The sequence below is a fragment of the Gymnoscopelus braueri genome (genome assembly GCF_963280865.1).
Source record: "Gymnoscopelus braueri genome assembly, chromosome: 11".
Lineage (NCBI taxonomy): Eukaryota > Metazoa > Chordata > Actinopteri > Myctophiformes > Myctophidae > Gymnoscopelus > Gymnoscopelus braueri.
Window position 1 is genome coordinate 35,564,380 of NC_137613.1, and position 15,314 is coordinate 35,579,693.

Here is a 15,314-nt window from a genome sequence, read left to right on the forward strand (position 1 = left end):
ACCGAGTGCCACGCTATGAGCTTGTAGATCTGCTATTTTTGAAAAATCTTGAAAATGTGTGCAAATCTTTGAATGTATATATTTTCAAAGCGAACATTTGTAACTCAAATCTTTGCAAAACATTTTGAGATGGGGGGTCCTGATGGTCCATTGTGGAACCTTGGGCCGTCAACCTTTACTTTATAGAGTGCAGTCAGAAGACAGGCCTTGATAGCCACAGCGTTGATATACTGAATGTAATAGATAAGAACTTCAGAATTCTCCAGGCGCTCAACCGAACGCTTGTTTGCATGCAGACTTAGATGTGGAGCGAATTGCCTTCGTGATATATCAGGTCGTATTGTTTTAATATCATTAATTGGCTGTTCTGTTATTCACGTAGTATAGAGGGAATCTCCCTTGTTTGTCAATAAAGATGCCTTGCGCATGTAAAAAGTAATTTCTGTGTATGTCGTCTATAAACTGGACTTTAGGGTTTTATTGAACCAAGAGTGACAGGCCTGCCACGGCACATCAGCTGGTGACCCCGACCGTGACCCTGTCCAGTCCAGACGACCGCTGGATCCATAAGATCCAAATAACAATTCGCCCATACACTATGTGCTACAATTCCTTGGGGCCCCAGGAAGGGTACACACGGTGCTATATGTGAATTGTATTATATCAAATTTAGGTCAATTGTTAAAGATAATTTGTAAATATGATTGCATGCATGTGAAGTCACCACTGAACAGCGGATTGAATGACCTTTGTGTTTAATACTTAGGCTCTGTACTTCCTATACCCCATGATGTCCTGTTAGCGTGGCTGGGTGGACCGAGTTGATCCTCCCAGCAACTGTCTCTGTGTACTTTATGATACTATGGTTTACTGAGACACTACACTGTTTCTCTGTATTCTGTGGTCCAATAGTTTACTGAGACACTACATTGTTTCTCTGTATTCTGTGGTCCTATAGTTTACTGAGACACTACACTGTCTCTCTGTATTCTATGATCCTATAGTTTACTGAGACACTACACTGTCTCTCTGTATTCTATGACCCTATAGTTTACTGACACACTACACTGGTTGAGTTTGCACGGCTCTCTATTCAGCTAACCACGCCGGGTCCATAAGAGAAGATAGCGTGCAGCCTAAGTTGTCTCGTCATATGTCGTTGTTTGTATTTGTTTGTTTGTTTGTTTTGTCTTGTATGTAACGAACAAGGTTTAGACTTACAGTGAGGTCTTGACAAAAATATACACTGCGACCGAGTGAAGGTTTAGACTTACAGTGAGGTCTTGAAAAAAATATACACTGCAACCGAGTGAAGGTTTAGACCTACAGTGAGGTCTTGAAAAAAATATACACTGCAACCGAGTGAAGGTTTAGACCTACAGTGAGGTCTTGACAAAAATATACACTGCAACCGTTTGTTTATTTGTTTTGTTTTGTCTTGTATGTAACAAAGAAGGTTTAGACTTACAGTGAGGTCTTGACAAAAATATACACTGCAACCGTTTGTTTGTTTGTTTGTTTTGTCTTGTAGGTAACTAAGTTGGTATATTGTGTCATTGTTAAGTGTACATGTTTGTATCTACTCTAAGCAGGAGGTGTGCTGCACACAGACTGCTGGTCCGTTCTGTATATGTTCGTTACGCCACCGGACACATCCCCAACTGGTTTTACACTGAACGCCTGACAAGTGGTGACTGACCGTGTGACTGCTGCAGCTGTATGTGTGTCCCACTTTGGGGTAAGTGTTAGAGGTGAATGCATTAGGAATTGTGAGCGTATGAATGACAGGCGCACCCATTTTATACATTAGGGTCGTGGTTCAACATATTTCATATGTGCCCCTCGATCGTTGCCGTTCCTGGGTCCATATGTGTAATTGGGTTGAACACAAATCATATCGTTCTGCTTGGGGTGGCCGTGTAGAGTACTACTGATTCTGGTTACTGTGGTGCATTCACAAGTGCATGGCTGCGTACCATTTTGAGTCTGACTCAGTGGGGCACAGTGATTTACTTCTGAGTGAACGGCGTGTAGGCCAAGGACTGAGACACTAGGGGAATATTTTCCAGGGGGAGGAGAAAGAGAAAGAAACTCAGATATACCCCACATTCACGTAAGGTGCATCCAAGACACCTACTACTGTTCTTTTTTTGCTGAATTAAAATATTTGAGTTATATTGAAGCCTATACCCCTGAGCAGTTATCCAACGTCAGGTTGACTAGTACTTTAGTACTAGAGAATTACAAAAGGCTGTTGAGCCATGCATTGAGGGAGAGAAATTGCTTATTCTTTAAATCTGTTAAAATAGACAGTTGAAAGAATGGGGGGGAAGGAAGGCGCTGTGACCTTCACCCATTACCAGATGCCTGTAGCAGTGGCACACACACACTGATAAGATTCCCACAACACTGTCAGTGGAAAAGGAAAACAATTTTTTTTTTCATGTGAATGCTCCCAGCTAAAATGTAGTCATGGACAGTGGAAGTAAATCTGGTTGAAATTAGTGACCCAACATAAGTGTGTAGATCAACTAAATTCTCTGTAGAATAATAAAATAAATGCAGAAATAATGTACTGTGACCAAGCCCGCTTATATCCTTAATACTTCTACAAGCTTGTAGATCTGCTATTGTTGTTACAGTTATGAACAGTCTGAAATGTGCGATAACTATTTAGTAATCCCAGAAATTAAGGACACTGATAACTAGGGAATGCCACCCTTAGATTAGATGATTGGAGTCAGTTATAAAAAAAAAAAGAAAAAAAAAAGCGAGGTCAGAGGTGAGAAGAGAGTAGAAATATGACGTTAGAATAAATTAGTTTTTTCAGAAAATTCTGCAGGATATATATAAAACAAGAGTTAGCATACGTGGCAATAATATAAAAGTAGAGGCAAAGTATAAAGGTGCCATTTTTAATGTAAACACGCATAGAGTGAGAGTGTTGTAGACACTGAAATGAATATCAGTAAGTCTAATATGCTTGTATAACAAGGAGGACCAGCCAGCAGAAGCCGTGAATAAGTTAGTAGAGTGAGGTTAGGGGGTAGGCTCCCCAATCCTTGCTCTAAACAGGCGGCAGCGGGGTCGCAAGGCTCCCAGAGCACGTTAAAGACTAACTATAGTGCTGGGGAGAGACTGAAGGGCCCCCGTGTTCTGTCAAGGATGAATCAACATCCTAGCTGTGGAACCGTCTAGTCGGTGTGCCGACTGCCGCTCTCTCCTAGGGTTGGCAGCACATGGTGCGTGGATGACAGTCCACACCTAACCGGACGGGAGCGCGTGACTCACCGGTTACAGGCAAGGCGGGTGAAAACGGTTAATATTCTGGTTCCCGTAGCCAAGCGGGGCCAGGACAAGACCGTCGGTTTCCTGCCTGGGGCGCCAACCACGCCTACGGGTAAGGGATCGCTATCGACTGGGTCACCCGCCGGTCGGATCGCAAAAAGCATTAATTCCATGGCGTGCTCCCCGACAGGAGGCGGGTGTGGTCGCTGCGTTCGGCTCAATGTACAGTCAGGCCATCACAAGCTGAAAGCGACCGCCGGAGTGCTACAGTTACTAAGCGAGTGATGCTCCTGTGATCGGTGGGCTTTGAAAAGAAGACGCCGGGAAGCAGGAGACTTGAACTCTCTATCCAGGGTGACCTGGGTGTAGACCTCAAGTGGAAAGGGGTCTAGCCTGGGACTGCGCCCCGGTGGGGAGGTTCGAAAGACTTAAGTGGCTGGTTTCAAATAATAATAATAATGATAATGTTAATGACATTGACAATGACAATAACAATAATAATTTTAAGAATGTAAGTGGGCAGAAAGCCCAAACGCTTGTAGTGTGAACTCTTAATTCCTTGTTTCATTAGCACAGCCAAGCTGCATAACATATACTGTAGTGGAGAGTGACATTTTGGAGTGCAGTGATCATAAAACATTAGTTGTTATAGACCAAACATGGCTTGCACGCGCACATGAGGGCCAAGAGCAGAACAGAGGCCTTACTGACATCACATGCACCATAGCGAGATTTGCCACACAGACTGCAGTATCAAAATACATTCAAGTGCCACAGACACAGTGCCTGTAGGTAATCCATACATTATATATATACTTATTCCCAAAATGGACCTTCACAGAAGTTAGAGATGTATTGATTCCACATTCGACGCTAACTTACAGCATGAGTGGCAGAGGTTCACTTCCAGCTGTGACCTGATGGGACATGGAACTGTACTGTGTGCGCTACAAGTGAAACACCACAACATAAACCATCGTTCTGGACATGACGTAGAGGGCCAGCAATAGATACAAGCTGTGACGTGGTTGAGACTCACTTCTGATGACACCTACGGGGAACAGACACCAAGCCTTGGGGAAGCTTGGGTTACTCAGACTTTGAATGTTTCAGAGACTTTACACTAGTTCACTACTATGCTATGGTCACGGACACATGACCTCTCGTCTCTTCAGCCAATGGAATATACGCAGCCGGGGTTGACCTCTTGCCCACTCTCTGTTGTTGTAGCCTCGACATGTGCAAATACATACATTTCTATCGATCTGGAGAGGACACAACACGATTTACGTTTATAGATACAATAGCAAGGGAGACACACACACCAGAGCTATTAGTGCTTGGTCGTATCGTTATCTAAAACATAATTCGTTCTGTTTTGAACTTACACAACAATATGACTAAAACAATTACAGAGGGATAACTTTAATAATGTAATAAGTGAGAAAAACAACCCTGTTGAGGGAGGTCCAATGGACTTAATTGACAAGTGACAAACTCTTGGAATTATTGCTAAATAGAATGCCACATTCAAACTATTTTTTTTTCAAAGTAATCTAAGTATGCAAGGCCTGTTGTTTTTCAGTTTTTCTAAAGCTGAAACTATGAAGGCACATGTAACGACTAATTAAAGTTGTACAATGCAGAATCACATATAACGATTTTTAGCAACCTCTGCTGGTCACTACCGTCACTGCATACAATTTCCCTAGTCCTCGATTACCCAGAATTCCAAAAAAAGCGATCTTTTAATTGTTTTATACTATCTACGGATCGTTTCTCTTAGCCAGTGGAGCATTAGTTACCATGAGCTGTGCTTTCTTTTTCTGTTCTTTTTCGATCTTCCAATCCTACATTATCTTAAAATCAGCGTGAGGTTCCTTTTTGTTAATAGCGCGGTAGTTCCTGGCCAAACAGGAAACCGTTGCGGTAGTTCCTGAGGACGTCGGCCACGACGTCATGACGTTGGCCAGGAACGTCATTTTCCCGGGAAAGTCCCCCCCGTACACGTTCAATAGAAAATATATAAATAAAAGGCTTCCGGGGGTGAAATTCACGGAGTGGGTGTTGTGAAACTTTTGCCACTCGCAAAAGATATACAATTTAACTTTAGTTTTGTTGAAAACGTTACCTAGTATTACTTTAAGTTATTAGCATTGAACATATTATAATTTTTCAATAAAGACAATACATGTAGGGAAGAATTAAGGGAGGACATTAAGATGATTTTAGTGGCGAGCAGCTCTAATTTTTCCATATCGACACTGTGCAGTAGATGTCCTTTCTTATCAAGATGTTTACAGTTCAGCTGTTTCACCCAATTCAGTGGCTGTGTCAACAAGACAGGCACAGATGAACGAGACTGAAGTGCACAAGGGAACCTCAGAGTTGTGATAATAATTAAGTATAGGCGGTATTGAAATGAGAATTATTGCCTGGTTATAGCTAAAATAGGGCTTAAATAGAGTTAAGTGTTTTATGTTTTTATGTTACGTGAATAATAACATTATTTAAGCGAAGAGGTTTGCATTCCAACATTAGAAGTGATAGATTTTTTGGAGCGATAAATTGATCACACTGTGGCAGGGTGGACAGGGTGAACCATAGCAAGATAAGTTTATAGCATAAACAATAGATATCATACCTACTGGGGACATTTAGGCCCTTACAAGATGCTCAAAATATCTTATATGCTTATCTAAATTTGTTACGTGAATTGAAAGGTAGTTGATTTCTGTTGCAGTTGAGTTAAGTGGTGTTGTCAAGAGACTCACGAGCACGTTGGGTGATGCCTAGCAGAACATTTATGACCACGGGGGTAGCTGCACGGTCCATGGCCTCAGAAGGGTGCACACTTCGGGGCTGTGCGCGTGTTGGCTCCTTTTGTGCTCTGGCTTGATTTGATTCACATACAGCGAAGTGAGGTGTTTGTGTGTGCTGCTCAAAATATCTCCCCCTTATGGTAATGGTCAGTGCGTTTGGTGTACATTTTGAGAACATGCCGGGTTTTGGGTGCAGAGTGGATGTCAAGTGATTTCATACATTGCTGACATTTGCTTTACAGTTTATTGCCAGTTGCGGTGGACTGGCTGAAACCTACACTATCTTCAAAATAATTCATACTTTACATCATCGATTTTGGTGCTAAATGTATCCAATTACCTTGCTGATCATTGACCTAACTTTTATTTCTATTGCCATGATGACCACTGGTTGACCAAGGTGTGATTACGTTTGTTTATGTTATGGTTAACCTTCCATTTTTCTAAAACAGGTCGACTGCATGCAGGAGAGACGTATACACTTTTGCTGTCGTTAACCTTCCATTTCTCTGAAGCAGGTCATAGGGTGCAGAAGAGAAAAATGTACAATTTTGTACAGCCCGAGAATAATGTCAATTGACCTGTGCATAAAGCACCGGAAAGTTGTTTTGTTGTGTTTCCAATTATATGTTGTGTACGGCATGTGTTGTTGTGTATGTCAAAAAAGTGGAATGAAAATTAACTAACTTGTTAACTTTAACTGCAACCCAATATCACTTTGATTGAATAATTGTAGAAAAGTCTTTGAACCATTTTTCATTTAGTCACATTTAGTTAGGTAAAGGAGGGTGGCACCCTGGCCTCTGCACATTCCTATGCTGTGTGCCCTGCCGGGTGTCAGGTCAAGGAGGGAAATAGCATATGTATAGTATTATAGCATATTCATATTAAGTGACATAGTAGCCTTAATGTTAAGTGACTATACTAAAGCCGTTAATTTTTGTTAAATGAATGTGCTTAGACCTATGGCAGAGTGACCATTACAGAGACACTTAAGTGTAAGGAAGGAGAGACAGTGACACGCACACACACTCTCATACACAGGCACGATAGTTGAGTATAAATAGAGTGATCCCAACACACACCACAGAAACATTATATTGCCACCTGGGCCCCCATGCTGAACTTGACGAAGAACACCCCTGCACAATATCTACGCCCCGACTTTCGACCTCAAGGAGGGTACGGATCTGACTGGCGCTTGGGGGTTGGGGCCCCTGTGTATAATACGGGGGGCTCCGGTCTCAGGCCCCAGGAGGGTACGGACCCGGGGGCTCGGGAGTGGGACCTCCGTCTCTTAGCTCATTCAGTGCCAAGTACATTTGTTAATGGCACTGGATGGGTTGGGGGAGGGGGGGGCCTAGTCTTGGGCTCTGTCGGAACCTCCTCCTCCGGGCTCGGAAAAGTGACCACCTCAACCAGAGGAATTGGAGAAGAAACCAAAAATGCACACAGAGAACAAGATAAATGATTTTTTTTTATTTTATATATATATATTACACATGTTAGAATAGTTGCTTGTAAAGGAAAACTCAGTGGGAATGCCCCACTGAGGGACCCTAAGTTTAGCAATGCAATATGGAATCAAATGATGTAATTGTCCCCAATAAGAGCTCATGTCCAGATGGTAGGTTTGGGACTGCCCCAGCCTAGTTCAGAGTTTCCCCTTCAAAGAAAAGGGTTTTCCTCGGCTCACATGACTCAAAAAGAAAAAAATGGGACCTGATTTTTTTTTAAAACATGCAATATGTTATGCTAGTGGATAATTTCTATAAAGTACTGTTTAGATTTTAATCTTGTGTTGTTGTGGGTACTAAATTCGTACCCAAGGAGGGCTTGATGGTCCATTGTGGAACCTTGGGCCGTCAACCTTTACTTTATAGAGTGCAGTCAGAAGACAGGCCTTGATAGCCACAGCGTTGATATACTGAATGTAATAGATAAGAACTTCAGAATTCTCCAGGCGCTCAACCGAACGCTTGTTTGCATGCAGACTTAGATGTGGAGCGAATTGCCTTCGTGATATATCAGGTCGTATTGTTTTAATATCATTAATTGGCTGTTCTGTTATTCACGTAGTATAGAGGGAATCTCCCTTGTTTGTCAATAAAGATGCCTTGCGCATGTAAAAAGTAATTTCTGTGTATGTCGTCTATAAACTGGACTTTAGGGTTTTATTGAACCAAGAGTGACAGGCCTGCCACGGCACATCAGTCCGTGGCCAAATACATTTAATTTTGGGGGTCCTTGACATGAAAAGGTTGGAGCACCACTGATAACGCAATATAGCGTTTTTCAGGAAACTTTTAGGATTTAGAGGACATTTGTAGAATCGGCCTCAGGTCTAAATGGGTAAATGAAACAACACTGTATATATCTGTATTATCTGTTTATGTTTACTGGATCTTAAATGAAATACTAGGTTTTACATGAATGTCAATCTCTGGGGATGAATCACCATCTTACAATAAATTAAAAAAAAACTTGAGACACCTGCAGAGGACAAGAGAACTAGTGAAGATATATTGAACAGATCCGCTATTCTCTTACTTTTTAATTATCTCTCTAGCCCACTTTTAGGTGTAATTTACTGGCCCACAGTCTGAAGTAATGTACCGTACCTGTCCTATTTTTAACTGGATACTATTAATGCTCCCTTTATTTGGGTTCCACTGCAGAACAAAGGGTCTGATTTCACGTCTCAGGTTTTTACTCGTATGTTTTAAAGCCTCTCCAGTGTTGGACCGATGCCAGCCGCAGCTTTCTAACGCATTCTGGCATAACATGCACTCAGCCTGACGGCCAGTTCTCCTCCAAGCAGATGGTTGCATGAACCTTTTCACCCCCTTTTTTTATAATGTATAATTAAGCTGTGCAATGACGCAGATGACCTATCAAAATCTGAACTCTGTTTGAAGCCAAAATGATACAATAAAGACCTGTAATACGCTACCTGCTACAGGCTAACATTGGGATATCAGTCGGGTCAGACATTGGGGGTAAAGTTGTTAAAAACGTGCTGTGTGTGCGCTGACACACACACACACACACACACACACACACACACACACACACACACACACACACACACACACACACACACACACACACACACACACACACACACACATAGACAGGCTGATGTCTACTCCATGCCAGGAGGTAGCAGCTAGTGTAAAGCTGTAAAACATTCTGTATTTACATGAATGTGTGGGTGCGACTGTTAATTATGGGTAATGTCACTGTTCATGATACTCAACCCATTAAAACCAGGAAAGCATCTGTGTAATTTTAGATTTTAACCACTTTAACCATTATGTTATACTTTGGCTATTCAAAAATAGCAGATCTACAAGCACATAGTGTGCCACTTTGTGCCGCGCTATGAGCTGTAGATCTGCAATTTTTTTTAAATCTTGAACATTTGTGAAAATCTTTGAATATATAATCATTCTTTACTCAAATCTTTGCTTCTGGGGGTCCCTGGAACAAAATATTTTGAGATGGGGGCAAATACATATCATTTTGGGTGGTCCTTAAAAAAAAAGTGTGAGAACCACTGATATAGAAACATTTTTTCAGAAAACTGTTAGGATTTAGAAGACATTTTGTAGAATCGGCCTCTGGTCTTATTGGGTTAATGGTCCTTACACACCGGGGCGATTTTTTTCATGCGAATAATACGGTTTTTTTTTAAAAAACCTTATAAAGTCAATGCAAGCTTCCACATCAGTTTCGCGGAGCGAAAAAGCGCCTTTTAATTATTCGGAATGAGTCCGAATTTTGCGTATAATATTCGCATATTCTCCGGAGTGTAACCGCCTTTAAACATGACACTTTGACACATCCCTTGTGCCTCCTCATGCCCACGTCTCTCCTCTCCTCTCTCCAGTCTCTCCCAGTACAGCGATGAGATCATGATGGACCCCTACAACATAGCGATCTGCTTCGGCCCCACCCTGATGCCCATCCCGGACGGCCAGGACCCCGTGTCCTGCCAGGCGCAGGTTAACGAACTCATCAAGACCATCATCGTCCATCACGAGGCCATCTTTCCCGGGCACCGGGAACTGGACGGCCCCGTCTATGAGAAGTGCATGGCCGGAGGAGAGGAGTACTGGTGAGAGTGGCTAGAGTCATGGCATGGGTGAACATGTAACTGTCTGTCTGTCTGTCTGTCTGTCTGTCTGTCTGTCTGTCTGTCTGTCTGTCTGTCTGTCTGTCTGTCTGTCTGGGCCGTTTCACACTCAGGTCCCGGGTGCGCATTCCAGACCGCTTGGCTAGTGTGAATGTAGCGAATCGACCCGCGAAACGGATCACCGTTCCGTTCCCGAAACCACCTCGGGAGGCAGTCTCGGATCCGAATCATGCGTTTTCGGGTACGGTAGCTGCAATGTGAAAGCAAGCGTACCGTTAGACGGAAGTGGCCCGCTATTTGGAATAGGTGACGGTATATAAACTCGACAAAAACAGCCAACAAAAACACAGCTCTTCTAGCCGGTGCTACTGAATGAATGAAAACGCCCCAGAATGCATTGCGCACTTAAAGGGCTGGTGCATATTACTCTTAAGGTGGAACATAACAATTGAAATAATAATAAACTTATATGGGAGCCTTTCTAACAATTTTACTCATTCAATTCTGAACCGATTCTTAAAATTTAAAATTCTCTATTAGCTGTGAATGGCCTTCTTTCATGTCTATCAGTCATGAAACATTGGCGGGTCTCCATCGCGCATTTCAGGTGCGCGAGCAGCGCATATAGTATATCTTGTGGGTATCTTGTGGAGTTTCAGCTACTATGCATCCCAGAAATATATAGCTTATAAGGCTTTGTAATTTGAAATTTGTAAGTAAATATGGTAACTCATTTAGATGTAGGCCTACGTAGGTTTATAGTTTCCCAAGGACTATAGCCGTTTCACTCATGATGCAATTTCTCCTGAATGCACAGTTTAGTTTATCCCTTCTAAATAGCTTATGTGAGCATAATAAAGAATAGCAGAATAATACATTAAATTACTATCCAAAATACATTATAATGAGCATTATGAGGACCAGTTATATGAAGATAATATATAATATAATATTATAATGAGCATAATGAAGAATAGCAGAATAATTACTATCCAAAATAAATGAGAAGTTTCTTTTTATTAATTCTACAGTTTCACACACAAACGTGGGCTACAAAAACGAAACATCTCTGTGCTTTATTGTCATAAATTGCACTCTTCTACCATATGAATCTGTCATTCATAATTATTGATGTAATTCACATGTATGTCTGTATTTGTTTGTTTGTTGATGTGGGCAACGAGACCAAAGTTATTTTGGTCTCATTTTAGTTTGTTTAAATGTGTTTTCTTTATTGCTTGTCAGAATTAACTTACTTGTTAACTATGGTAGGCTATTCCCTTATGCTTAAAAAAAAACGTGTATCTTTTATTTGACCTTTTCTTCAATTGTAGCATAAAATAAGGTAACTCATGTTTTGAAAAGTGCTATATAAATAAAGTTATTGTTTTATTATTATGTAGCCTACTTAAACCCTCTATTCTCAGTAAAAACGGACCTACTTTTCTTGGACGCTTTTATCTGTCAACACCAAATCTCTTTGTCAAAAATAGCAGATCTACAAGCTCACAACGCGTCGCGCGTTGTGAGCTTGTAGATTGGCTATTTTTGGCTTATGGACCCCCATGCTGGGGTTCATGTGGTTAATACTATTCATAATAATGTAATGGTGTTTTAATTTTGTCAAGGCACCTTGAAATAAAATATTAATATTATCCAGTGAAAACATTAGCTAATGTTTTCATATCACTGGATAATATTAATATTTTATATTGCACGTGCATGATGTTTTCATGATGAGTAGTGTTATTCAGTTCTCACCGCAACTCCGCCCCCTTGCTTTCAACATATTTAAACGCATTTTTGTGCGAGACCAGCACAAATATTGTCGCATAGTTGATGACGTCTGTGTCCACAGGGGAAACACTATGTGCATGCCGCCACCTGTAGGATCGGGGGTGTATATGCATGTGTTCTGTGGTGCGATAGGATCTATGCCCAATGTGAATGCAGGCCACTGAGGCCAGCATTCGAATTGGGAAACGTTTTCAATGAAAACGGATCCAGTGAGAAACGGCCCTCTATCTACAGTGGTGGAAGATGTACTCAGATATTTGACTTAAGTCAAAGTAGCAATACCACAATATAAAAATACTCTGTTACAAGTAAAAGGCCTGTGTTCAAAATGTCACTTGAGTAAAAGTATTGGCGTCAAAATATGCTTAAAGTATCAAAAGTAAAAGTACTAAAATGTTTGAAAATAGCAGCTCTACAAGCTCACAACGCGTCGCAATGCGACGCGTTGCGAGCTTGTAGATCGGCTATTTTCAAATAGCCCAGGTATAAAATAGGGCTTAAAGGGGAATTTTGGACTAAAGTTTTCTTACCTTTTCTATGACGTTATGATATCTTAGGATGAATGGTACAGTAGAACATTTTCATAACTCCACCCCTGAGCCGCCACAGCTTAAAAGGTGCGCGGATAGGCCTTAGGTTAGATCACATATTTTAATAGCCTTTTTTGTAATTTTTTTTGGTGAGATCTGACGTTCATAGTGACTGAACACTATGCAACCCAAAACAAAAAAAAAAAAAAAAACAGAAGTCTCGCTAGACGAGATTGAAATCTCGAGATTTCAATCTCGTCTAGCGAGACTTCTGTTTTTTTTTTTTTTTTTTGGGACAGTGTTTAGTCACTATGAACGTCAGATCTCACCAAAAAAAATTACAAAAAAAGCTATTAAAATATGTGATCTAACCTAAGGCCTATCCGCGCACCTTTTAAGCTGTGGCGGCTCAGGGGTGGAGTTATGAAAGTTTTCTACTGTACCATTCATCCTAAGATATCATAACGTCATAGAAAAGGTAAGAAAACTTTAGTCCAAAATTCTCCTTTAAGTGGTTAATGTATGTTTTATTATGTAATAATGTATATCTGCAAAGTAACTAGTAACTAAAGTTTTTAAATAATTGTAGTGGAGTAAAAGTACATTATTTGCCTCTGAGATGTAATGGAGTAGAAGTAAAAGTACAGAACATTACTCCAGTAAAGTAAAAAATACCTCAAAATAAGTTAAGTTACTTGAATAATTGTACTTAGTTACTTTACACCACTGTCTATCTATATATCTATATATCTGTCTGTCTATCTGTCTATTTTTCTATCTGTCTATCTGTCTATTTTTCTATCTGTCTATCTGTCTATTTTTCTATCTGTCTATTTTTCTATCTGTCTATTTTTCTATTTGTCTATCTGTCTATTTTCTATCTACCTTTCTACCTATACATCCGTCTGTCTGTGTCTGTCTGTCTGTCTGTCTGTCTGTCTGTCTGTCTGTCTGTCTGTCTGTCTAGACAGACAGACAGACAGACAGACAGACAGCTGTCTGTCTGTCTGTCAGTCAGCATGGATTCATCTTGCTAATATTCATCAAACAAATACAGTAATAGCATATAGATCTCGTTATAACCAGAACAGCTTACTTGAGCCCATTAGTTAAGTCTTAAAGCTTAAATAGATCAATAATATAGTTATGTGGGTTTCCATGAGTAGGCTACCGATTTGATGTACATGAATCCTCTGGGAACTAACAGACATGGTAGTGCTTCTCAGGTCCAGACCAATAAATGTCCCGATTGGCACATGTTGCCTTTGACTCTATATTTGTTGACCTATTCATTCATAATCCTCTTCAAATGTCTATTTCTCTTGCAGTGATAGTCCCCACAGTGAACCAGGAACCATTGATGAAGTTGACAACGGAACTGAACCACACACCAGTGATGAAGGTGATACTCCTCCTCTTTCTCATCCTGGCCCATGTATTATCTTCTTTCTCCTCCAGTGTTTGTCTCTGTTGTTGTTGCTGCTGCTGGTCTGTTGTGACATGTGACTCACTGTTGTTTTCAAGTGAAGGGCCTTTGGTCATGAATGGTATAGGTGGACCTCAGCATCCCCTGGTGGTGACCATGTGAACTGCAGATTTATGTATGGGTCAGGCTGTCCTGTAATTTAGACCAAATACAGGAATAAGCAGTGGTGGAAAGTAACTAATTACATTTACTCAAGTACAATTTTGAGGTACTTTTACTTTACTGGAGTGTTTCCAATTTTCAGTACTTTTACTTCTACCCCACTACATCTCAGAGATAGATCTGCTATTTTCAAACATTTTGGTACTTGTACTTTTGGTACTTTGAGTACATTTTGATACCAATACTTTTGTACTTTTACTCAAGTACATTTTTTATTCCGGACTGTTACTTGTAACAGAGTACTTCTACATTGCAGTATTGATACTTCTACATTTGAGTACTTTTTCCACCACGACATAAACAACGCACATATTAGGATTTACTTTTGGAGCGCTGTGTGTGTGTGTTGATGATAAAATCATAGCATCTGTGGTTGAGATGCAAATTCTAGAAACCGGTTAGAAATACGTGTATAACTGAAAACTGGTCATATTAGATCGTTTGCATCCAAGCACTTTATGTTGTGATAAAAAGGACGATGTGTATTTCTCCCATGGGAATATCTGTGTTGTGATTATATAGAAGGGCTCTGTGTAGATGAAAGTACATTACAGTAAGTAAGTGGTGACCCGACCTTTAAGGCTGGGCTTTGTACTGAATGGTGAGCCTGGCATGTAGTTACAACACAGCTCACTGTATAGCAAAGGCTTTCATTGTGTTTGAAGATGAAGACGTGGCAGCCAAATACGTTTGGCAAGCTACACGTCTCTTCTGTCGCTGTCTCTCTTTCTCTCTCTCTCTCTCTCTCTCTCTCTCTCTCTCTCTCTCTCTCTCTCTCTCTCTCTCCAGTGGTGGAAAAAATACTCAAATGTTTTACTTAAAGGTAGGGTAAGTGATATTTTTGGATTAAAACAAAAAGTATTTTGTTAAAAGCTTAAAGCACTATATTCTGATGGTAATCATTGCTATAGAGTGTTTGTTCAGTAACAGGAGTCTCCCTGTCTCTCCAGCTCTTTAATAAACAGAAAATACATTTTCCGGTAGGTGTCAAAATATCAGCCAATCAGGAGAAAGTACCCATTTTTAAGCTTCATTTTTATAGTGTTCCAGTTCCAATTTTGCCTGCTCATTTCTTAGTGTCATCAATTCCA

The 15,314-nt window shown here is 40.7% G+C and overlaps 1 protein-coding gene across 1 annotated transcript in view; it reads left to right on the forward strand.

Annotated features, from left to right (window-relative positions):
• Window positions 1-15,314, forward strand: part of LOC308095603 (SLIT-ROBO Rho GTPase-activating protein 3-like) — a gene marked incomplete at both ends in the record, with an annotated part of 34,239 nt that overhangs the window by 269 nt on the left and 18,656 nt on the right. The window contains 2 exons of the mRNA XM_080442654.1: window positions 10,003-10,230; window positions 13,904-13,977. Coding sequence (XP_080298780.1) covers window positions 10,003-10,230; window positions 13,904-13,977 — 302 coding nt within the window. The remainder of the gene's footprint in view (window positions 1-10,002; window positions 10,231-13,903; window positions 13,978-15,314) is intronic.